Below are 27,167 nucleotides of genomic sequence, written 5' to 3' on the forward strand. Positions count from 1 at the left end.
GAGCTTTGCTAAAATATTTTTTATGTCTTTGTGAATCTTTTATTGTTTCTTAGCTTTATCCATCCTATTTGAAGGAGTATTTATGTCTGTAATAAACCCTTCTGTGGGGGAAACTCATTCTGATTGACTGGGCCTGGCTCCCCAGTGGGTGGGCCTTTGCCCTCCTAGGCCCATCCATGGCTGCACCCTTCTCCACTCTTGAAATCCATAGATTAGGGCCTAATACATTTATTTCAATTGACTGATTTCCTTATATGAACTGTTACTCAGTAAAATATTTTAAATTGTTGCATTTAGATTTTTGTTCAGTATAGAACATTAGTGATCTTCAATCTAGAACCTTCTAGGACATTCCATTGTATTTTTCAAACCTGGTCCTGCAGTGCTACAAGATGGCCAGGCTTTTGTTCTTGGCTAGTACTAACACACCTCATTCAACTAATCAAGAGGTGCTGTAATCCCCCCACCCATAACCCCTTAGATTAAACCAAATCCTCAATCCAGCTGGATTTTTGTTGAGGTTGGCTTTAGGGTGCACTCTGAGTGTGAAATGAATGGAAGTTGACTAATTAATGAAATGTACTTACTGATAGATTAATAGATTAAGACGACAAACAATGTGTTCAGGGAGAGGGCTCTTGGAAGTTTGAATAAACGGATAAATGGTTCAATACAATTTGGGCTGACACGTGTTTGTGTGTACATATATGTGTGTGTTTGTGTGTGTATGTGCGTGTTTGTACTCACCACTACAATGTAGCGTGGTCGGTATTGTATGGTGCCGAAGAGGCCGAGGATAACAATGATGATGTGGAAGAAGTTGGCCAGGATGGGCGCCCACTGGTACCCCAGGAAGTCAAACACCTGTCTCTCCAATGCCACCAACTGCAGAGAGAGAGGGGAAAAGGGAGAGAGGGGAAAAGGGAGAGAGGTGCAAAGGGAAGGGGGGAAGAGAGAGAGGAGGGAAGAGAGAGGGGAAGGGAGAGAAGGGAAGAGAGGGTTAGAAAGACTGAACTTGGGGGATGAAGGTAAATTACATCCAAATTAGCAAGGAATCTCCAAAGTACAATATAGGCAAGGTCCATTACCCAACCAACCACAATGTACAACAGTATCCTAAAATCCAACGTGACACATCCATCCATATCAAAATGAAAGAATGCATCAGTGTAGTCATCCATTCAGCATTTAATCAGTCTTATTTCCACCCAGCCCTGAATCACTGAATGTCACTGTGAGATGTGGCCTCAGAACACAATACTCCTCCAGCTGAGACTCTTAATTGTCCAGAGGGACACAGATCTACACAAATACAGCTTTCATCCAGCTAACACAAACCTTTAGGGCCAACTTCCTGCACACACATACACTACATGACCAACAGTATGTGGACACCTGCTCGTCGAACATCTCATTCCAAAATCATGGGCATTAATGCTATAACAGCCGCCACTCTTCTGGGAAGGCTTTCCACTAGTTGTTGGAACTTTGCTGCGGGGACCAGCTTCCATTCAGCCACAAGAGCATAAGTGAGGTCGGGCACTGATGTTGGGCGATTAGACCTGGCTCGCCGTCTGCGTTCCAATTCATCCCAAAGGTGTTCAATGGGTTTGAGGTCAGGGCTCTGTGCAGGCCAGTCATGTTCTTCCACACCGATCTCAACAAACCATTTCTGTATGGACCTCGCTTTGTGCACGGAGCATTGCCATGCTGAAACAGGAAAGGGTCTTCTCAATCAATCAATCAAATAAATTTATAAAGCCATTTTTACATTAGCCGATGTCAGAAAGTGCTATACAGAAACCCAGCCTAAAACCCCAAACAGAAAGCAATGCAGATGTAGAAGGGTACTAAAAAATGTCTGCAGAATTGAAGGTACCCAAGAACACATTGCCCTCCCATCATTCCTAAATGGAAGAAGTTTGGAACCACCAAGACTCTTCTTAGAGCTGGCCGCCTGGCCAAACTGAGCAATTGGGGGAGAAGAGCCTTGGTCAGGGAGGTGACCAAGCACCCGATTTTCACTCTGACAGAGCTCCAGAGTTCCTCTGTGGAGATGGGAGAACCTTCCAGAAGGACAACCATCTCTGCAGCACTGCACCAATCAGGCCTTTATGGTAGAGTGGCCAGACAGAAGCCATTCCTCAGTAAAAGCCTAATGACAGCCGGCTTGGAGTTTTCCAAAAGGCACCTAAAGCCTCTCAGACCATGAGAAACAAGTCTGGTCTTATGAAACCAAGATTTAACTCTTTGGCCTGAATCCCAAGCATCATATCTGGAGGGAACCTGGCACCATCCCTACGGTGAAGCATGGTGGTGGCAGTATCATGTTGTGGGGATGTTTTTCAGCGGCAGGGACTGGGAGACTAGTTAGAATCGAGGGAAAGGTGAATGGAGCAAAGTACAGAGAGATCCTTGATGAAAAACTGCTCCAGAGCCCTCTCCAAACTATTGCCACAAAGTTGGAAGCACAGAATCATCTAGAATGTAATTAATTGTATGCTGTAGCGTTAAGATTTCCCTTCACTGGGACCAAAGGGCCTAACCTGAACCATGTCAAGAGTCCAATGGCGGTGAGCTTTACACTACTCCAGCCGAGGCTTGGCATTGCGCATGATGATCTTAGGCTTGAGTGCGGCTGCTTGGCCATGGAAACCCATTTCATGAAGCTCCCGGTGAACAGTTATTGTGCTGACGTTGTTTCCAGAGGCAGTTTGGAACTCGGTGGTGAGTGTTGCAACCAAGAACAGACGATTTTTACACGCTACGCGTTTCAGCACTCAGCGGTCCCGTTCTGTGAGCTTGTGTGGCCTACCACTTCGCGGCTACCACGTTGAAAGTCACTGAGCTCGTCAGTAAGGCCATTTTACTGCCAATGTTTGTCTATGGAGATTGTATGGCTGTGTGCTTGATTTTATACACCTTTCAGCCGAATCAACATACTTTAGTATATATAGTGTAGCTGCACCAACACACAGTCTCAGCTCTAACACTTATAGCCAGAGTGCTTGGAGTCGGTGTAAGTTATGAGAGAAAAGGCATTTAGTGAAATAAACAATGACAGATTCAAAGGAAAGAACAAGGTTTTCCAAACTTCCTGCCAGGAGACTCCAGGTCAGTAATGGGAGTGTTATGGGAGAACAGGGCCTTTTGTAATAACACCTCACCACTGATCCAGGGCAATTATTATTAAACAACAAATTCAAAAATGCTCAATACACACACACACACACACAAATGACTATAAGCCCTCCACAATAAAAGGAGAAAAACACATTCTGCCTCCCCTCCAGACTGCCAGTGCTTTGCCAATAAAAAAACAAGTAAGTTGCACCTTTTAGACGGCGAGTCCCTATATGCATCAACTCCATAGTGTTCTGGGGGAACCACAGGAGGAATGGAGTATGGTACAGGTGTTTCATTATAATTCTGTCACTAGGGAGCAATGTGTGTGTGTGCCTGTGGCGACAGTATGTTTGCGGCGTGTGTCGACATGCCAGCGCCAGCCAACCACGCCATGATGGATGAGGGTGAGAGGAATCCTGTCGCCGTGACGATGACAGACACACACACATTCACAGACAATATCGCTGTTGTTAATGACATGGAAATGTTAACATGGGCCTTGTGAAGCAGGTTCGGGTGTGACAGGAGGAGAAAGACGGAGAGAATGAGATGGTGCAAGGCAATCAAATGCTCCTTGAAAATTACAAATAAAATTTTCATACAAAACTTGGATGGGCCATGTGTGGTGGATATGGTTTCTTCCCCAGGCCATGTGTGGTGGATATGGTTTCTTCCCCGAACCATGTGTGGTGGATATGGTTTCTTCCCCGGACCATGTGTGGTGGATATGGTTTCTTCCCCAGGCCATGTGTGGTGGATATGGTTTCTTCCCCGGACTATGTGTGGTGGATATGGTTTCTTCCCCGGACCATGTGTGGTGGATATGGTTTCGTCCCCGGACCATGTGTGGTGGATATGGTTTCGTCCCCGGACCATGTGTGGTGGATGTGGTTTCTTCCCCGGACCATGTGTGGTGGATATGGTTTCGTCCCCAGGCCATGTGTGGTGGATTTGGTTTCTTCCCCGGACCATGTGTGGTGGATGTGGTTTCTTCCCCGGACTATGTGTGGTGGATGTGTTTTCTTCCCCGGACCATGTGTGGTGGATGTGGTTTCTTCCCTGGGCCATGTGTGGTGGATGTAGTTTCTTCCCCGGACCATGTGTGGTGGATATGGTTTCTTCCCTGGGCTATGTGTGGTGGATGTAGTTTCTTCCCTGGGCTATGTGTGGTGGATGTGGTTTCTTCCCCGGACCATGTGTGGTGGATATGGCTTCTTCCCTGGGCTATGTGTGGTGGATTGTGTTTTTGATTCTGCGGCTGAATCACTTGCGTGTGTGAATATGTGTGTCTCGATAACAATCTTTCTCAGAAAGCAGAAACAGCTTAAACAATGGAAAACAAATTGTAACAGACATCATGTATGAATCACATCTCACCTTTCCTCTTTAAAAACACCCCTCTGTTTACCGGGTGAGTCAAAGCTCCTGGCATGTGTGTGTGTGTGTGTGTGTGTGTGTGTGTGTGTGTGTGTGTGTGTGTGTGTGTGTGTGTGTGTGTGTGTGTGTGTGTGTGTGTGTTGCTGTGTGAATCAAATAAATTATTCTACCCTGACAAACACGTGATTTATACGAACCTGGACGGTCCCCATGACCTGGACGGTCCCCCCAGCAGTGTGTATGTGTGTGTCGGGGGTGACCTTTTTATCTCACAGAAGTTTTATTGAGGTCATTGTTTGTAGAAAAGGTCACGTCACCTGGTGTTGCAGCTAAAGTATAAATCCCATTCTACTATCAACAGACACACAGGGGTGAGAGAGGAGATCTTTTCAGGGGTTTGGTTCAGTTGCTAATAGAAAAAGTGCTAGGCCTAGGCTATATCAAAGAAAGTTGATCTGCTTCTCTCTGCTTCTTCCCTGTATCAGTAATACCCCTATCTATGTCACAGCTTCCTGTTCTTAACACATCTCAGTGTGTGTTGGTGGGTTGTTATCTCCAACACTCATAGCCTAATGACTTAGTTATCAGACCAGGAAGAGATCAAACGTCTTTCCTCTTACACACGTGATCTTCTCATCACGGTCTTATCCGTGTCCCATTCTCTCTCCTCCTTGACTGTGATGTTTAGGAGGCAAGGGCTTTGGGATGATTGAAATGGTTTTAGTCTTTGATGTGCTCCAAACGTCTTGTGACAATGACGGGAAAGATCAAACTCCGTTACAAAGCTGTGTGTGTATATAGAGAGAAAGGAGAGGAGGGAGATGCATAGATAGAGAGAGAGAGAGAGAGCGAGAGCGCGAGAGAGAGAGTAGAGAAAGATTGTGATTTATGATATCTGTTTATGATGAGGTATCGTGTAGCAGTACAGGTGATTAATTGAAGTTTAGCTTTCAGGGATTGTTTTATGGAAGAGAAGAGAGAGCGAGAGAGAGAGAGAGAGAGAGAAAAAAAAAAGCGAGCTAGAAGGAGAGACCAGAGAAAGAGAGCGAAAGAATTTCCAAAAAACAAATTAAACTAGAATGCTATTTGGCCCTAAACACAGAGTACACAGTGGCAGAATACCTGAACAATGTGACTGACCCAAAATTAAGGAAATCTTTGAATTTGTACAAACTCAGTGAGCATAGCCTTGCTATTGAGAAAGGCCACCATAGGTAGACCTGGCTCTCAAGAGAAGACAGGCTATGTGCACACTGCCCACAAAATGAGGTGGAAACTGGGCTGCACTTCCTAACCTCCTGCCAAATGTATGACCATATTAGAGACACATATTTCCCTCAGATTTCACAGATCCACAAAGAATTTGAAAAAAAAAATCCAATCCATCTACTGGGTGAAATAACACAGTGTGCCATCACAGCAGAAAGATTTGTGACCTGTTGCCACAAGAACAGAGCAACCAGTGAAGAACAAACACTATTGTAAAAACAACACATATTTATGTTTATTTATATATTTCTTTATATATTTAACACATATTTATTATCCCTTTTGTACTTTAACTATTTGCACATCATTACAACACTGTAAATAGACATAATATGACATTTGGAAAATCTTTATTCTTTTGGAACTTTTGTAAGTGTAATGTTTACTGTTCATTTTGTATTGTTTATTATCTATTTCACGTGCTTTGGCAATTTAAACATATGTTTCCCATGTCAATAAAGCCCCTTAAATTAAAATTGAATTGAGAATAGAGAGAAGGAGAGAGAGACCAGAGAGAGGGAGGGAGAGAAGGAGAGAGAGATCAGAGAAAGAGAGAAAGAACAGAGAAAGAGAGAGAAAGAGGTGAGAGACACCAGAGAAAGAGAGACCAGAGAAAGAGAGACCAGTGTCATGACTGTCCTGTGAGGATCAGAATGGGTCAGATCAGACTGGTGGGGGTGGTGACAGTAACCAGGCCTCTCTCTCTCCCACAGAGGGGAGAGGGGGAGCTGCTGGATAGTCAACCGTTCACACCCAGTCGTAAATTACAAGAGAGAGAGACTCTCTCTCTTGCTGTTTAGTATCAACCAAAGGAATGGCTTTGTTCACAGATACTTTTGCCCGCCCAAAACTCTAACGTAAAAAAAGTGATAATGGAACAATATTTTTAACATAATGTGGGAAGTGGTCAGTGGGGAACTATGGAAAACTAATGTGATATTGGTTTTCATTTTGTGATGTTATTAAAAACTGTATGGACCAAACACTGTAACTGGGAAAGGATATCCCCTTTATATGTCAAGTTTTCATACAATATGTTTTGCATACAATTTGAAACATGAAAGTTTTTTGAGATATGAATGTGTTTTTAGGAGTCATAAGAGATAACTTCTAATCATATCCTTTGCACATTAAGTAGCCACGCCCTGAGTAAGGTCAGAAGAGCATGTCTGACGGACAGAGGCATCCCCTTTGGTCAGAGTGCATAAAGCCTTGGTAACAAAATGAACATTAGACCAGAAAAGCGTGGAGCGATAGCTTCATGTTGGAAATGGTTGAAACGTTGAACCTCAACACGAGGTGAAGAAATAAATTCACCTTCCTTCAGATCCGAGAGACGAAGAGCTGCAGCTCATGTCCATCGTGGTACGAATCCTGAATACCAACACGAGGAGGAAGAGGCGAGAAGCTCACCTCAGACAATCACTGGTCAGATATTGAGAAAAGTGAATCATTGAATCTAAGTGAGACTATCCTACTACGCTCATCACCAATGGGAACCGTTGACATCGCTGGTTATCTTCCAGAGTGAACAACAGTAGAAGCCGGGAAAGGGGAGACCCCTTTCGGACAATCAGAGCCATACAGCTGGAAGGCCAACAACTTTCGGAGAAGGCTTGGTTGGAACAACGGCATTTCACACGCAAATACATTCATGATTACTTATTCCAAACGGGCGGTGGTTCAGGTGCAAAGTATATGGTTAATGAGAGAATAGTTATAGAATGTGTCCCTTTTTCTCTCTCTGCCCCCCCCCTCCTCCCGACTCTCCATCTATGTTGCAACAAGTCGTCAGATCTTGTCAGTCCACTAGGGACCTTTGTCTCATGTAAGTGTGTGTGTTTATTCTGAGATATTATTTAGTTAGCTAGTAAATAATTGATTAAACAAATTTGTGTAGTACTGAATAATGTGCAAGGCTGGGGTTTTTTCAGATCCAAGAAGGCTACGATCGTTCAGAATGAGTATTTGATAAGATGTAATGATTAATGAACGTAAATGCACTGGAGCAACGAAACGCCCTTGCTGTCTCTGACTGGCCGGTTCCCCTCTCTCCACTGGGATTCTCTGCCTCTAACCGTATTACAGGGGCTGAGTCACTGGCTTACTGGTGCTCTTCCATGCCGTCCCTAGGAGGGGTGCGTCACTTGAGTGGGTTGAGTCACTGACGTGATCTTCCTGTCTGGGTTGCCCCCCCCCTTGGGTTGTGCAGTGGCGGAGATCTTTGTGGGCTATATGTCTCAGGATGGTAAGTTGGTGGTTGAAGATATCCCTCTAGTGGTGTGGGGGCTGTGCTTTGGCAAAGTGGGTGGGGTTATATCCTGCCTGTTTGGCCCTGTCCGGGGGTATCGTCGGACGGGGCCACAGTGTCTCCCGACCCCTCCTGTCTCAGCCTCCAGTATTTATGCTGCAGTAGTTTATGTGTCGGGGGGCTAGAGTCAGTCTGTTATATCTGGAGTATTTCTCCTGTCTTATCCAGTGTCCTGTGTGAATTTAAGTATGTTCGCTCTAATTCTCTCTCTCTTTCTCTTTCTCTCTCGGAGGACCTGAGCCCTAGGACCATGCCTCAGGACTACCTGGCCTGATGACTCCATGTTTCCCCAGTCTACCTGGCTGTGCTGCTGCTCCAGTTTCAACTTGTCACGGTTGTCGTCTGGAATGGAGGACCAAAACGCAGCAGGAATGTGGATGCTCATCTTGTATATTTATTTAACTAACAAGAACACCAAAAAAACAACAAAACAAAACGAAACGAACTCACGAACAACTAAACAGTCTTGTCAGGCACACTCAGCAAAACAAGAAACAATCTCCCACAAACACTAAACCAAACACATACCCATATATAGGACTCTCAATCAGAGGCAACGAGAAAGCACCTGCCTCCAATTGAGAGTCCAACCCCCCATTAACCTAAACATAGAAATACAACCAACTAGACTAAACATAGAAATACATAAACAAGGAACATTGCCCAAAAACCCTGGAATACATAAATCAAATACCCTTTAATAAAAAACACCACCCCGAACCACATAAAACAAATACCCTCTGGCACGTCCTGACCAAACTACAATAACAAATAACCCCTATACTGGTCAGGACGTGACACAACTGTTCTGCCTGCGGCTATGGAACCCTGACCTGTTCACTGGACGTGCTACCTGTCCCAGACCTGCTGTTTTCAACTCTCTAGAGACAGCAGAAGCGGTAGAGATACTCTGAATGATCGGCTATGAAAAGCCAACTGACATTTACTCCTGAGGTGCTGACCTGTTGCACCCTCGACAACCACTGTGATTATTATTATTTGACCCTGCTTGTCATCTATGAACATTTGAACATCTTGGCCATGTTCTGTTATAATCTCCACCCGGCACAGACAGAAGAGGACTGGCCACCCCTCATAGCCTGGTTCCTCTCTAGGTTTCTTCCTAGGTTCTGGCCTTTCTAGGGAGTTTTTCCTAGCCACTGTGCTTCTACACCTGCATTGCTTGCTGTTTGGGGTTTTAGGCTGGGTTTCTGTACAGCACTTTGAGATATCAGCTGATGTAAGAAGGGCTATATAAATACATTTGACTGATTGATTGATTAATAAGATGACTGTTTATCGATGAAATAGGTAAAGACCTTAAAGAGTTTAATTTGGGAGATGGTAACTCTAAACAACTTCTTCCGTGGTGCCCCAAATCCTGAGTTAATTGTTACATGATTAATTTAAATTGAGTCATAATTAAACATAGTTAGTGAATTCAATAAATAACAGACATCAGATTAATGAAAGTAAAGTCACGACACCAGAGAGCGAGAGACCAGAAAAAGAGACCAGAGAAAAAGAGACCAAAGAGAGTGAGAGACGAGAGAAAGAGAGACCAGAGAGAGAGAGCGAGAGACCAGAGAGAGAGAGAGCGAGAGACCAGAGAGAGAGACAGACCAGAGAGAGAGACCAGAGAGAGAGCGAGAGAGCAGAAAAAGAGACCAGAGAAAAAGAGACCAAAGAGAGTGAGAGACGAGAGAAAGATAGACCAGAGAGAAAGAGAGATCAGAGAGAGAGAGCGAGAGACCAGAGAGAGAGAGCGAGAGACCAGAGAGAGAGAGACAGACCAGAGAGAGAGAGACAGACCAGAGAGAGAGAGACCAGAGAGAGAGAGAGAGACCAGAGAGAGAGAGACCAGAGAGAGAGAGAGACCAGAGAGAGAGAGAAACCAGAGAGAGAGAGACAGACCAGAGAGAGAGAGAGAGACCAGAGAGAGAGAGACAGACCAGAGAGAGAGAGACCAGAGAGAGTGAGAGAGACCAGAGAGAGAGAGAGAGACCAGAGAGAGAGAGAGAGAGACCAGAGAGAGAGAGAGACCAGAGAGAGAGAGAGACCAGAGAGAGAGAGAGAGCGAGCGAAAGAACAGAGCACTGCTGAGGTGTGCGAGGATTATTGCATCCTGCCATACTCACCCTCTAATTGCATACCATTTATGGTGGGAGAATAGGTGTGGTAGGGGGAACACACACACACACACACAGACATACACACACACCACAGGGACTCATGTACACAGCAGGGTGGCGGAATGCTTTTAGGAGTGGGTTCTCAGTTCCTGGAAGAGTATTGGTATCCATTTGATCAAATTCCACTCCACTTCCAAATAACCCATTTCCCATGGATTAGCTTAGAGCAACAGCGCCCACACACCACCCTGATGTGTGTGTGTGTGAGAGAGAGAGAATTTGAGAGCCCTCTCAGATTGATTGCTGTCATCAGTGTTGTGTTATTGAGTTAGCGGAGTTAGCGATAAGTCCGCTACGGCAGCTCATCTTTCCTGCCCGTAGATTACACCACAGAGGGAGAGCTGCACTCACAAAACATTTGTGTATGTAGAACACACACACACACACACCTATGTATAACAGCAGTAATGACCCCTGATAACCTGGAAAGGGCTGTCGGGCAAAAATAACTTGTTAAAGCAAAGTGTGTGTGGTTGAGTTAGAGACAGACAGACATGGAGACAGAGACAGGGAGACAGACATGGAGACAGAGACAGGGAGACAGACATGGAGACAGAGACAGGGAGACAGGGAGACAAAGACAGGGAGAAAGACATGGAGACAGAGACTGGCAGACAGACATGGAGACAGAGACAGGGAGACATGGAGACAGAGACTGGCAGACAGACATGGAGACAGAGACTGGCAGACAGACATGGAGACAGAGACAGGGAGACATGGAGACAAAGACAGGGAGAAAGACATGGAGACAGAGACTGGCAGACAGACATGGAGACAGAGACAGGGAAACATGGAGACAGAGACTGGCAGACAGACATGGAGACAGAGACTGGCAGACAGACATGGAGACAGAGACAGGGAGACATGGAGACAGAGACTGGCAGACAGACATGGAGACAGAGACTGGCAGACAGACATGGAGACATAGACAGACAGACATGGAGACAGAGACTGGCAGACAGACATGGAGACAGAGACTGGCAGACAGGGAGCCAGCAAGAGAGAGAGGTGTGTACACTGTGAAAGCTTGCCAATCTCTTCTAATTGGTCCATTATCTTGTTGTACCAATGTGTTCACCTGGTGTTTTAACCAGGTGAAAGCTGCAGCCTCAAGGCCATTTCAACACTAAGTACCCTAGGCCTACCTCTACGTTTCTGTAGCAAACAGCTCCTCACACCAAGGCTCTTAGAGTGTACAGCAGCAGCCTGTTCACAGCCAGCAATGCCAGAGAAGCACACATTCACACACTCAAAAACCCACCATTTTCTTGTAGTTGTAGTTTTATAAATGGAACATGTAAACCTATCAATAAGGCATACTCTCTCAAAGAATAGGGGTGCTTGGAAGTTCACCACCAAATGGTTGGAAAGTAAAAATGTTTTGTAGAGAAACATGAATTAACACCCTAAGCCACATTTACTGCCTGTAGGATTAATGGCAGCCGTTTGGTAATAAACATGTTCTGTGGTTCTGGAAGGGTATTCATCCATTCTCTCTGAGTTAATGATCTCAGCTAGCACTGCTAATTCCACATAGGCCTAGTCCTATGTGGAATTAGTCCTACAGGGAACACCATTAGAGGTGCTAGAGAGATGGAATTAAGCTTCACGCACACACTTCATGCATTTACACATACATTAATAGGCTTATAGTTTTAATGCTGAAATGGCTCGTTAGGTAATCTCTTAACATTCAAACAGCTGATTTAGTTCTGGATGCTGAGATGACTTGTTATATGACTGTATACATTACACTTAGGGCTGTTTCTCACTCCTCCCTCTCATTTATGTATCCTTCTCCTCTGTTTCTCCTCTCATCTTCCTCACTGTCTGAAATCTAATACATTACACGCACACTCTTTGAAAAAAGGGTTCTTCGGCCATCCCAATAGGAGAATGTGGTTTGAGGAATAACTCTTTTTGGTTCCAAGTAGAATCCTTTTGGGTTCCATTTAGAACCCTCAGTGGAAAGGGTCCTACATTTCTCTCTCCTCGCTCTCCTTTATGTACCATTCTCCTCTCATCTTCCTCACTGCCTCCCCCATCCTCCTTCCTCTCCTCCACCACTCCCTTTCTCAGTAACCAGTCCATGACACCCAGGGTTTCTCATTACTTTCAACTGATAAGGCAGGGAGATGGCTTTTTACACAGGTCTCTCTCCTTTATCTCATTAACCCCCGGTTTGTCCCTTTCCCTCTCCTCCATAGCTGTCTCTGCCTCCATCCCCCCAGTAGGCCCAGTGACCTAGCCATGACTAGATTCTTCCAGTGATAGGAGCTGACTGACTGTACCTGCCATCCCATCCCATGGCAGATTGGCTGGTGCCCAGACAGTAACCCCATTACATACACAGCCTACACTGTAACAGAAAACTGTCATTTATACAGTCATTTTAGGTATTATCAACAGTAAAAAAAACTCTGAAATGTTTTACTGCAGCATAATGTAAATGATAGGGTACATGGTATTGTTGTTTTGAGGCATGCCTTGTAAGAGGCTATATTTATTGCACCCGAGAGTGAGAATGCTGTACCAATTTAATTCCTATGTGGTTACAGTGCCTCATGTATAGATTGGATTGGAGTGGCAGCAAGTATTAAACCTTAAATGGTTGAGCATTTTCCTATGTCCTTTTGGTCTGTTTTGCCCTGTAGTCTCTGCCAGTTTGGAAGCCTTTGTTAAGGCCTCTAGAAGTGCAAGTGATACAAAACACCAAATGTTTATTAATATGCTGTAATGTGTAAATGTCAATTCATTCCGATTATAGTAGCGTTGACTTTCTTTTTTAGAGTATAATACAGTACATTTTACGTCATTACACAGTACTTGCTTTGATACCATATGTATATTACTGTAGGTGTACTGTAATATGAAATACAGAATTTTACTCACCACCGAGCTGTCTGTAAGATGCGTCCTAATTCACGGCAACCCCTTTACAGTGTAGCCTACAGTACATCAGAACATTACACACAGAGAACCCCAGCAACATCATACAGATACAGCCTAACATCACAGGCCAACATGAAGGCCAAAGATAACCTGCATAGACAGAGACAAGCAACTCCTTTCCTCTGACTTCCCATTCTGGGATTCATATCTTTCTCTTGTCTCTTCCTCTCGCTCTTTTCCCTCCCATTTTCCCATCAGAATTTCCTGGATCATCAGAGACAGCTATGATTGTCTTATTAGAGACTGTTTCAGATTTTTCCACCTCCACCTGGCTGGGAAGTTGGGGAGTGTCTTGGGTTTTCAAAGAGATTTCAAGGCTAACAAGAGCAGAGCATTTGGTTTTATCTTCTCTGGCACTTGTAGGCCTCTTGCCCTGCTTCTGCAGGAATGATACACAGTTTAATCAGCGTCTCTGACATGGGGATGATACAATGCACTGCAACACACACACACACACACACACACACACACACAAACACACACACACACACACACACACACACACACACACACACACACACACACACACACACACACACACACACACACACACACACACACACACACACACACACACACACACACACACACACATGCAAGCACACACACAGTTCACTTTGATTCCTCAGAGAAGCTGACAGTACAAAACCAGGACAGGGAGAACGAATGAACGAGACAGAAAGAGGGGGGGAGAGCGAGAGTGGAAGAAAAAGAGAGAGGGGGAGAGCAGAAGAAGGAGAGAGGGTGGGAGCGAGAGCAGAAGAAAGGGAGAGAGGGGGGAGCGAGAGCAGGAGAGAGAGAGGGGGGAGAGCGAGAGCAGAAGAAAGGGAGAGAGGGGGGAGCGAGAGCAGAAGGAGAGAGAGAGGGGGGAGAGCGAGAGCAGAAGAAAGGGAGAGAGGGGGGAGCGAGAGCAGAAGAAAGGGAGAGAGGGGGGAGAGCGAGAGCAGAAGAAAGGGAGAGAATATGAAAAAGAATGACGGAAGGATTATAGGCGAAGTGACAAAACAAGAGCAGCTTAAATCAACCCTTCCTTTCCTCCTCTTCCTCTACGTCGTTCTCCCCCATCCTGTCCTAGATTTAAACACAAACCGTTTGGGTTTCGCCCTAATTAGCAAGACGGTAATTTATCGACTTCACAGGGATTCAGAAGACGTAAGCAGGAAGGAGCTGTCAGCAGTTTTCTATACCCCCATTCTCTTCCCCATAATTGACTAGGTACTCAGTAACACAGCTCTTTTCATCACCTTTCTATTATTATCCATTGTATATCAGACATGGGATGTTACCACTGATGTTGTTGTCATCCATCCGTTTGATGAGGTTTGATTAGAACAACATAAAACTCATCAACCACTTGTAAAACAAGGAGACGGAAAACAAAGATGGATCCTTGTTTCACGCTTATTGCTCCGCACAATGCAGCTGAGCTTGATGAGGCTCGATAGTTGCACACGGAGTGTAGCACTCCCAAATCAATTTATTGGAAATGATAACAAGTGATAGTAATGAACCCATTGAAATGGGAACGGAGATTAAGAGATATCTCCACACACATACAAAGACACAGTAAAATGGTCAGTATAACCATTTTAATGGTTAAAACGGCCTCCAGGGAGCAGGATCTCAACAGACAATCTCTCTCTGTCTTTCTCTGCATCTCCCTATGAAGAGCATAACAGTGCCATTTCAACACATAGTAGAACCTAAACCTTCACCAATGACAACTGGAGTGTGGACTGCAGGTTCACTGTTGTCATGACGTTGCCCTCTGGGTTTTCTATGCACCATCCCCCGACCTCTATACTTCTGACACAAGGCTGTGTGAAGGCGGTCGTAAAATTCCAAAGGAGAATGTCCTGCCTCATGGCCCCAGTATAAAGAGACAGAGTGTTTTCATGGAGAGAACAAAGGATTCTTCCACCTCACAGAATTGGAGAACCGAACGACATTTATGTTCTGGAGAAGGTATAAAAGATCGGTGAAGAATCCAACTACGAACTGGTCCGCTTGGTACAATTTTGTGAGGCTCATTAGAGACTATATGGCCATATTACCATACTAAGGTTTATATACTAGCCTCAGCGATGAGACTTACATCTAATGGTTGTATAAAATGATTTAATAAGATTAAAGCTATTTGGAATATGTTGAGATGCTATGTACTGATGTTAATGTGAGAGAATTGTATTTCTGTACAAAGCTTAACTCAGTCATCGGCATGCCCCCAGGGACACAGACAGGACAAGACGTCATGTGACAGCTTTTCTATGTTCAGCATAAAACCCCCACCCAGAATTTCTTTCTTCAGACCAGCTTACCTCAGAAGAGAGAGCCAAGGTTTGACCATGCATTCCTCTACTGAACTTTGACCATACCACGTGGTTACATTTTTAGACTATCGATACAGACAGAATAATAACAAGTCTTTGATATTAATTACTAGCCTGCAGCTAGAAATTCGGTGTCATTGAACGCGAAGACCGACGAAACATCCAATCTATAACGACATTAATGAATGTCACTTTGAAAGATCCATTCTAACCAAGAGAGAGAGAGAGAGAGAGAGGACGAAACTCTCCAACAAGGATCCCGACGACACACTGAGCGTAAATATATATAGATTGCAATTGTTCCCAAATGAGTGAGCGTTCATGTGCAAAGGATTAGCATATCAATTGTTAATATTTATCAACTCTGTTGTGCCTTCTCCGCTGCCCCCAACCCCCTTGTTTGTTTAACAAGCCGCTATGCCGGTTTAGCCCACTAGGGCACATTACTCTACCATTTCTTTGTAACGATAACTACTGTTTGTATGCTTTCTGTTAATTACTTAGTTTAGTAAATAAATGATTTTAAGACAATTGATGTATGGATGACTTAGTGAAGACTGGGTTCGTGCAGATAACAACAATTTACGACATTTGGAATGAGACTGACAAGGTAAAGAATACACCATTTAAACCAGAAGATAATCGGTCAGATACTATAATATAATATAATATATAATGTTATAATATGGGAACGTTATATTAGGAAAATTATTACTTTGTAATCTGAATATTTTCCTTGGTGCCCCGATCTCCTAGTTAATTACAGTTAAACGATTAATCAGTTTAATCGCGTAATAATAATTACAGGGAGTTATTTGATAAACATGTCTTCAGTTTAATGGTGCCCCAAAGACACGACACTGTCCTCTGTCAGCGTGGACTCTGCAGGTTCACTGTCCTCTATCAGCGTGGACACTGCAACTTCATTAATGGCGCCGGAGGGGATGTCTTTTTTCTTTAATAAATCCGACTCTAAGGATATACTGCTTCCTGGAGACCAGGCCCAAATCCTCGTCATTAGCGTGAAGAAAAGACGGAAATATAGGGACCATACATACATTTCCCAACCAGAAGCCATAGATTACAGGCAACATCGGCACCGAGCTAAAGGCTAGAGTTGCCACTTTCAAGGAGCGGGACACTAATCCGGACACTTATAAGAAATCCCGCTATGCCCTCAGACAAACCATCAAACAGACAAAGCGTCAATTCCGGACTAAGATTGAATCCTACTACACCGGCTCTGACACTCGTCGGCTTTGGCAGAGCTTGAAAACTATTACGGACTACAAAGGGGAACCCAGCCATGAGCTGCCCTGTGACGTGAGCCTACCGATGAGCTAAATGCCTTTTATGCTCGCTTTGAGACAAGCAACACTGAAGCATGATTGAGAGCACCAGCTGTTCCGAACGACTTTGTGATCATGCTCTCTGTAGCGGATGTGAGCAAAACCTTTAAACAGGTCAATATTCACAAAGCAGTGGGGCCAGACAGATTACCAGGACATGTACTCAAAGCATGCGCGAACCAACTGGCAAGTGTCTTCACTGACATTTCTAACCTCTCCCTGGCCGAGTCTGTCATACCAACATGTTTCAAACAGACCACGATAGTCCCTGTGCCAAAGAAAGCGAAGGTAACCTGCCAAAATGATTACCGCCCCATAGCACTCACATTGGTAGCCATGAAGTGTTTTGAAAGGTTGGTCATGGCTCACATCAACACCATCATGCCAGAAACCCTAGACCCACCAATTCGCATACCGCCCCAACAGAACCACAGTTGCCGCAATCTCAATCACACTCCACACAGCCCTTTTCCACCTGGACAAAAGGAACACCTATGTGAGAATGCTGTTCATTGACTACAGCTCAACGTTCAACACTGTAGTGGCCACAAAGCTCATCACTAAGCTAAGGACCCTGGGACTAAACACCTCCCTATGCAATTGGATACTGGACTTCCTGACGGGCCGCCCCCAGGTGGTAAGGGTAGGTAACAACGCATCTGCCACGCTGATCCTCAACACTGGGGCCCCTCAGGGTGCGTGCTTAGTCCCCTCCTGTACTCCCTGATCACCCACGACTGCGTGGCCAAGCACAACTCAAACACCATCATTACGTTTGCTGACAACACAACAGTGGTAGGCCTGATCACCGACAACGATGATACAGCGTATAGGGAGGAGGCCAGAGACCTGGCAGTGTGGTGCCAGGGCAACAACCTCTCAATGCGAGCAAGACAAAGGAGCTGATCATGGACGATAGGAAAAGGAGGGCCGAACAGGCCCCCATTAACATCGACAGGACTGAAGTGGAGCAGGTCGTGTGGAGTTTCAAGTTCCTTGGTGTCCACATTGCCAACAAACGATCATGGTCCAAACACACCAAGACCGTTATGAAGAGGGTACGACAAAGTCTATTCCCCATCAGGAGACTGAAAAGATTTGTCATGGGTCCCCAGATCCTCAAAATGTTCTACAGCTGCACCATTGAGAGCATCCTGACCAGATGCATCACCGCCTGGTAGGGCAACTGCTTGGCATCTGACAGTAAGGTGCTACAGAGGGCGGTGCGTACGGTCCAGTACATCACTGGGAACAATCTTCCTGACATCCAGGACCTATATACTAGGCAGAGGAAGGCCCAAAAAATTGTCAAAAGACTCCAGTCACCCAAGTCATAGACTGTTCTCTCTGATACTGCATGGCAAGCGGTACAATTGCGCCACTGTTTATTATCTATGCATAGTCACTTTACCAATTACTTAACCTGTACCCCCGCACATTGACACGGTACCAGTACCCTCTGTATATAGCCTCGTTATTGTTATGTACATTTCTTGAGTAACTTTTTGATTGATTCAATTTTTTTAACATTTGTTTATTTAGGAAATATTTGATTAACTATTTCTTGAGTATATGGCTCTGTTAAACCAGAGATCTAACAGAGAAGAACATAAATAAGACTCGACTCCTCATAAAAAATTCAAGCACTGCTCTTCACCCATGAATACACTGGAAGTATTTACTCATCAGGTGAGAGCTGATGACACACACCATTTGGTTCTGATATTAAAACATTAATTCTAGCCTGCTGTTGTGGGCTCTGTAGGTTTCTGAGTCATTATGGGTGGAAAGTCACCTTCCACCAGACCCCCTGGGGTTATCAACACACACTGATAGATGGTCCTCTCAGTCACATCCAGGGCCAGACAGAATCTCCCCCCAAAATCCTACAGCAGTGGGGAAGCTCTGTCTAACACACACTGGTAGTGAGTCACATACCAGACCACTTCGTAAGACAAACACATGTGCGTGTTTGTTGTACAGATACGGATCACTGCAAGGAGAGGGTTTGTGAAAAGTTAATACCAGAGAGAGATGAGAGATGGAACAAGAGAAAGAGTAAGATAAAGGGGGCTAGAAGTGAAGGTGTGTGTGTGCTAGAGGTGTCAACTTTTAAACATAAAAAAACTAATTGGGATCCTCAGTAGGTTGGTGTTTGAAGATATCCCTCTAGTGGTGTGGGGGCTGCGCTTGGCAAAGTGGGTGGGGTTATATCCTGCCTGTTTGGCCCTGTCCAGGGATATAGTCGGACAGGGCCACAGTGTCTCCTGACGCCTCCTGTCTCAGCCTCCAGTATTTATGCTGCAATAGTTTATGTGTCGAGGGGCTAGGGTCAGTCTGTTATATCTGGAGTTTTTCTCCTGTCTTATCCGGTGTCTCTCGACCTCGACCTGAACTCTAGGACCATGGCTCAGGGCTACCTGGCCTGATGACTCCTTGCTTTCCCTAGTCCACCTGGTCATGCTGCTGCTCCAGTTTCAAAGGTTCTGCCTGCGGCTATAGAACTCTGACCTGTTCACTGGACGTGCTACCTTGTCCCGGACCTGATGTTTTGGACTCTCTCTCTACCGCACCTGCTGTCTCTTACTCAACTGGCAGATGTATTAAATAGTACCCGCAAAACACCAGTCTCAACGTCAACAGTGAAGAGTCGACTCCGGGATGCTGGCCTTCTTGGCAGAGTTGCAAAGAAAAAGCCATATCTCAGACTGGCCAATGAAAATAAAAGATTAAGATGGGCAAAAGAACACAGACACTGGACAGAGGAACTCTGCCTAGAAGGCCAGCATCCCGGAGTTCCTCTTTACTATTGACGTTGAGACTAGAGGTCGATCGGCCGATTTCTTTTGCCGTTATTTGTAATAATGACAATTACAACAATACTGAATGAACACTTACTTTAACTTAATATAATACATCAATAAAATCAATTTAGCCTCAAATAAATAATGAAACAAGTTCAATTTGGTTTAAATAATGCAAAAACAAAGTGTTGGAGAAGAAAGTAAAAGTGCAATATGTGCCATGTAAGAAAGCTAACGTTTAAGTGCCTTGCTCAGAACATGAGAACATATGAAAGCTGGTGGTTCCTTTTAACATGAGTCTTCAATATTCCCAGGTAAGAAGTTTTAGGTTGTAGTTATTATAGGAATTATAGTACTATTTCTCTCTATACGATTTGTATTTCATATACCTTTGACTATTGGATGTTCTTACAGGCACTTTAGTATTGCCAGTGTATTGCCAGGCTCGTATTTCTGTGTGTTTATTATACTATAATTAAGTCTATGATTTGATAGAGCAGTCCGACTGAGTGGTGGTAGGCACCAGCAGGCTCGTAAGCATTCATTCAAACAGCACTTTCGTGCGTTTTGCCAGTAGCTCTTCGCAATGCTTCAAGCATTGCGCTGTTTATGACTTCAAGCCTATCAACTCCCAAGATTAGGCTGATGTAACCGATGTGAAATGGCTAGCTAGTTAGCGGGGTGCGCGCTAATAGCGTTTCAAACGTCACTCGCTCAGAGACTTGGAGTAGTTGTTCCCCTTGCTCTACATGGGTAACGCTGCTTCGAGGGTGGCTGTTGTCGATGTGTTCCTGGTTCGAGCCCAGGTAGGAGCGAGGAGAGGGACGGAAGCTATACTGTTACACTTGCAATACTACAGTGCCTATAAGAACATCCAATAGTCAAAGGTATATGAAATACGAATTGTATAGAGAGAAATAGTCCGACAATAACTACAACCTAAAACTTCTTACCTGGGAATATTGAAGACTCATTTTAAAAGTAACCACCAGCTTTCATATGTTCTCATGTTCTGAGCAAGGAACTTAAACATTAGCTTTCTTACATGGCACATATTGCACTTTTACTTTCTTCTCCAACACTTTGTTTTTGCATTATTTAAACCAAATTGAACGTTTCATTATTTATTTGAGGCTAAATTGATTTTATTGATGTATTATATTAAGTTAAAATAAGTGTTCATTCAGTATTGTTGTAATTGTCATTATTACAAATAAATGTAAGAAGAAAAAAAATACGCCGATTAATCGGTAGCGGATTTTTTTGGTCCTCCAATAATCGGTATCGGCGCTGAAAAATCATAATCGGTCGACCTCTAAAATAGACCAGTATTGTACTGTACTCCCGACCGCCACGTTGTACAGCGCCATATTTTCCTTGCCATCCAGACGGAAACCCAGAGGGTTTTTCAGAAACACCATAATATTAATCAAATTAATTAAGCAAGTACCAGTCAAAAGTTTGGACACACCTACTCATTACAGGGTTTTTCTTTATTTTTAGTATTTTCTACATGTGTGGAATAATAGTGAAGACATCACAACTATGAAATAACACATATGGAATCAGTTAAGAACAAATTCTTATTTACAAGGACAGCCTACTACTTCCTCCCTGTCGGGGAATTGAACCCCGGTCTCCCACATGCCTGCAATCTCTAGTACAGCCACTATTAAAGGCTACCAAATGCTTCTCAAAGATGCCCTCTGGTGGTCAAACTAGCACTAACTAGCATTAATGGTACCAGTGGTTCACACTTAAATAACGCGCCATAGAATTCTGCCACAGTACGCTGAAACTTTTAAAGGAGAAACCACTGTACGGGTCGATAGTCATTTAGTTCAGTTACCTCTGCTTTCTCGGGTACTGGAACCATGGTGGACAACTTGAATGAATGACATGCCCTGATTTCCTGAAGTTGCAAGACATTGCAAGCTAAGAAATTACGAGACGCAGCATTCCATTGCGATATACAGATTTTGATTGTCGATAGATAGGCCTAGTGCACGGTTCTGACTGGTGCCTGACCTCTCTCTCTCCGTCCCTCGCTAGCTCGCTGTGAAAGATGCAAGTGTTTGTGTTCTCGGAAGTACAGCAACTAATCAGTCTCCTCTGTTCCAAAAATACTGAATCTTAGGAGTCGATGAGTCAATTCCTAGCAGAATCTAGAGTCGACGTGCAAGGACTCAAGGAATCAATTATTTTGGAGTCGACTCTCCACCACTACGTCATCGTCGTTAAGAGTTGGAAAAATGGCAAAGAAATGCAAGAGACAGCAGCGAAGTTCTGTATGGCAATACTTTGAGGTGTTAAATGAGAAGTTGTTGAAAGGCAGACTTGCGAGGTGGAGTTGAGGTACAGTAATGGTAGAGCAGGTGCGATGCTGAACCATCTGAAAACAGATCTACCGTGAGACACAAACCGTTGGTGGCAGCAGCGCTGATGTATCGTAAATTTCACATTGACTTTTATAGGAAAACGGATCAAAGTTTAAATGTGAAGAAAAATATATATATTTGTCACATCCCTAGTGTGTGTGTGTGTGTGTGTCTGAGGCTGTGTCACTGTGACCTGACTGCTCCCTCCACTCTCTCTCTTCCATCAACCTGGCAGTGCCAAGGAAACGCAGTTCATTATCATCTATCAAAAAGACCCACACGCACATACTTGTAGACTACACACACACACAATTTAAACCTCAAGGTACAACCCCCCCCCTGATTTCCCCAGCTGAAGATCCCAGTCTCCTGGGCAGGGCCATAGATACATATGAGGACACCGAGGTTCGGACATCTGTCATATTTTATATAAATATATGCATCAGTGGAGGCTGCTGAGGGGAGGACGGCTCATAATAATGGCTGGAATGGAGTCAATAGAATGGTACCAAACACATCAAACATGTGGTTCTCATGTGGTTGATACAAGTCCATTGACTCCATTCCAGCCATTATTATGAGCTGTCCTCCCCTCAGCAGCCTCCACTGATACAGTATATTTTTAGGAACTCAAGTCAGTGTCTCAACTTACTGTTGAGATTTAGAATAGTAGAATACACAAGGTGACATTTCAAAACGTGGTTGTGTGTCAGCAGTTTTCATCACTCACTGACAGTCACTCATTTAGCCCATGTCAGTTAAACAGTTTAGATTTGTCAATAAGTCTAGTTGGTCAATAAGTCTAGTTGGTCAATAAGTCTAGTTGGTCAATAAGTCTAGTTGGTCAATAAGTCTAGTTAGTCAATAAGTCTAGTTAGTCAATAAGCCTAGTTAGTCAATAAGTCTAGTTGGTCAAGCCAGCTATCTAAAATTGTAGTAATCATTGCCGAATTACTAACCGGGCAAGCAGGTAAGGGTGCTCTCGAGTGGCTAGATGTTCTTTACCATTCGGTCCTCAGATTTGCCACCAATGCTCCTTATAGGACACAACACTGCACTCCTCTATAAACTGGTCATCTCTGTATACCCGTCGCAAGACCAACTGGTTAATGCTTATTTATAAAACCCTCTTAGGCCTCACTCCCCCCTATCTGAGATATCTACTGCAACCCTCATCCTCCACATACAACACCCGTTCTGCCAGTCAAATTCTGTTAAATGTCCCCAAAGCACACACATCCCTGGGTCGCTCGTCTTTTCAGTTCGCTGCTGCTAGCGACTGGAACGAGCTGCAACAAACACTCAAACTGTGCAGTTTTATTTCAATCTCTTCATTCAAAGACTCAATCGTGGACACTCTTACTGACAGTTGTGGCTGCTTTGTGTGATGTATTGTTGTCTCTACCTTCTTGCTCTTTGTGCTGTTGTCTGTGCCCAATAATGTTGTACCATGTTTTGTGCTGCTACCATGTTGTGCTGCTGCCATGTTGTGTTGCTACCATGTTGTTCTCATGTTGTGTTGCTACCATGCTGTGTTGTCATGTGTTGCTGCCTTGCTATGTTGTTGTCTGAGGTCTCTCTTTATGTAGTGTTGTCTCTCGTCGGGATGTGTGTTTTGTCCTAAATTTAAAAAAATCGTATTTCTTATCCTAGCCCCCGTCCTGGCAGGATGCCTTTTGGTAGGCCGTCATTGTAAATAAGAATTTGTTCTTAACTGACTTGCCTAGTTAAATAAAAGTAAAAAATAAAAAAAAAAGTATTATGTTAGTCACGCTCACTCAGATATCATATTAACATGGCATAAGTCATGGCAAAATGTGTAGAATTAGAGGAAATTAGCTTTTAAAACAACAAAAATGTCTCCTCACCCCAGGGGAAAATGTGTAAATTGCAGGAAATTTGCTGTAAAACTATCACAAACAAATAATGTATGTAAAGCAAATATATTTCTTTACCTTTGTTAACCGGTGGGCTCCTGAGTGGAGCAGCGGACTAAGGTACTGCATCACAGTGCTAGAGGTGTCACTACAGACCCTGGTTCGATTCCAGGCTGTATCACAACCGGCTGTGATTGGGAGTCCCATAAGGCGGTGCACAATTGGCCAGGTGTCGTTAGGGTTAAGCCGTAATTGTAAATAAGAATTTGTTCTTAACTGACTTGCCTAGTTAAATAAAGGTTAAATTAAAAAAACGGGGCACTCTATTCACAAAAATGACCCACTAGCACACTGTTCCTGTTGCGCACAATCACAAAAACTATTCCTCGTACAATAACCTCATCAGCATGACTAATTGCGCTTCCAAAGGAGTCATCTAGGCAACTACAGCAACCAATGTGATAATGGCTGTGGTCATTTTAGCTTGTTTTTGCTGTTCTCCCAATAGCATTTTAGAGATTAAACTGTATGTAAATTAGCTTAAACTTTGTCTCTGTTTTTTAAATCTGATTTTACTGCTATTAACCTAGACAAACACACACACACACACACACACACACACACACACACACACACACACACACACACACACACACACACACACACACACACAGGTCTGAAGGTAGGCTGTGTTTTATTACCGTCCCATTCGCTCCATCTGAAGATATTAAACCTAATGACAATTGTGATGCATTAATAATAAAGCCATGCCGAGGCACAGTGTGTATGTGTGGACGTGTTTAGCTATTTGTATTTATCAAGGCAGCAGCTACTCTTCCTGGGGTCCGGCAAAATTAAGGCAGTTACACCATTTTAAAAACATTACAATACATTCATTACAGAATTCACAACACACTAAGTGTGTGCCCTCTGGCCCATACTCCACTACCACATATCTACAACGCAAGATTCATGTGTTCGTGTGTGTATAGTGTGTATGTTATCATGTGTGTGTGGATGCATGTGTCTGTGTCTGTTTGTGTTGCTTCACAGTCCCCGCTGTTCCATAAGGTGCATTTTATCTGTTTTTTAAATCTGATTCTACTGCTTGCATCAGTTACCTGATGTGGAATAGAGTTCCATGTATTCATGGCTCTCTCTATGTAGTACTGTGCGCCTCCCATAGCCTGTTCTGTACTTGGGGACTGTGAAGAGACCTCTGGTGGCATGTCTTGTGGGGTATGCATGGTTGTCTGTGCTGTGAGCTAAACAGAGAGCTTGTGCGTTCAACATGTCAATACCTCTCACAAATACAAGTAGTGATGATGTCAATCTCTCTTCTACTTTGAGCCAGGAGAGATTGACATGCATATTATTAATGTTTGCTCTCTGTGTACATCAAGGGCCAGCCGTGCTGCTCTGTTCTGAGCCAATTGCAAGTCCCTCTTTCTGGCACCTGACCACATGACTGAACAGTAGTCCAAAACTAGAGCCTGTAGGACCTGTCTTGTTGATAGTGTTGTTAATAAGGCAGAGCAGTGCTTTATTATGGACAGACTTCTCCCCATCTTAGCTACTGTTGTATCAATATGTTTTGACCATGACAGTTTACAATCCAAGGTTACTCCAAGCAGCTTAGTCACCTCAACTTGCTCAATTTCTGTAATGAATACTCAGGGAGAAAAAGGTGTAGATTCACACGCAGAGCGTAGCAGATGTTTATTAAGCCTTGCAGAAGGCAGGAATCATGGACAAAGGCAGTCAATGGTGAAACACAGGTAGGCAGTCAAAAACAAACAATACCCCACAACCATACAAACAGAAGGAACTGAACTAAATAGGGAGCTGATGAGACCAGGTGAGAAACAAACACAGGTGAAATCAATGAACAAAAATGAAAGACAGGGCTACGTTCCAGAACACAAAGAAACAGGGCTACGTTCCAGAACACAAAGAAACATGGCTACGTTCCAGAACACAAATAAAACAGGGCTACGTTCCAGAACACAAATAAAACAGGGCTACGTTCCAGAACACAAAGAAACATGGCTACGTTCCAGAACACAAAGAAACAGGGCTACGTTCCAGAACACAAAGAAACAGGGCTACGGTCCAGAACACAAAGAAACAGGGCTACGTTCCAGAACACAAAGAAATATGGCTACGTTCCAGAACACAAAGAAACAGGGCTACGTTCCAGAACACAAAGAAACAGGGCTACGGTCCAGAACACAAAGAAACAGGGCTACGTTCAAGAACACAAAGAAACTGGGCTACGTTCCAGAACACAAAGAAACAGGGCTACGTTCAAGAACACAAAGAAACAGGGCTACGTTCAAGAACGCAAAGAAACAGGGCTACGTTCCAGAACACAAAGAAACAGGGCTACGTTCAAGAACACAAAGAAACAGGGCTACGGTCCAGAACACAAAGAAACAGGGCTACGTTCCAGAACACAAAGAAACAGGGCTACGTTCAAGAACACAAAGAAACAGGGCTACGTTCAAGAACACAAAGAAACAGGGCTACGTTCCAGAACACAAAGAAACATGGCTACGTTCCAGAACACAAAGAAACAGGGCTACGTTCCAGAACACAAAGAAACAGGGCTACGTTCCAGAACACAAAGAAACAGGGCTACGTTCAAGAACACAAAGAAACAGGGCTACGTTCAAGAACACAAAGAAACAGGGCTACGTTCCAGAACACAAAGAAACAGGGCTACATTCCAGAACACAAAGAAACAGGGCTACGTTCAAGAACACAAAGAAACAGGGCCACGTTCCAGAACACAAAGAAACCGGGCTACGTTCTAGAACACAAAGAAACAGGGCTACGTTCTAGAACACAAAGAAACAGGGCTACGGGCCAGAACACAAAGAAACAGGGCTACGTTCAAGAACACAAAGAAACAGGGCTACGGTCCAGAACACAAAGAAACAGGGCTACGTTCCAGAACACAAAGAAACATGGCTACGTTCCAGAACAAAAAGAAACATGGCTACGTTCCAGAACACAAAGAAACAGGGCTACGTTCAAGAACACAAAGAAACAGGGCTACGGTCCAGAACACAAAGAAACAGGGCTACGTTCAAGAACACAAAGAAACAGGGCTACGGTCCAGAACACAAAGAAACATGGCTACGTTCTAGAACACAAAGAAACATGGCTACGTTCCAGAACACAAAGAAACAAGGCTACG

At 44.1% G+C, this 27,167-nt stretch overlaps 1 protein-coding gene across 5 annotated transcripts in view; it reads right to left on the reverse strand.

Annotated features, from left to right (window-relative positions):
* The window catches only part of LOC115168502 (sodium/potassium-transporting ATPase subunit beta-1-interacting protein 4-like), a 127,438-nt gene that overhangs the window by 80,198 nt on the left and 20,073 nt on the right, over positions 1 to 27,167 (reverse strand). For all 5 annotated transcript variants that reach the window (XM_029723850.1, XM_029723851.1, XM_029723853.1 and 2 more), the window contains exon 2: positions 748 to 885. In XM_029723850.1, coding sequence (XP_029579710.1) covers positions 748 to 885 — 138 coding nt within the window. The remainder of the gene's footprint in view (positions 1 to 747; positions 886 to 27,167) is intronic.

Source organism: Salmo trutta, chromosome 30 (genome assembly GCF_901001165.1).
Source record: "Salmo trutta chromosome 30, fSalTru1.1, whole genome shotgun sequence".
Classification (NCBI taxonomy): domain Eukaryota; kingdom Metazoa; phylum Chordata; class Actinopteri; order Salmoniformes; family Salmonidae; genus Salmo; species Salmo trutta.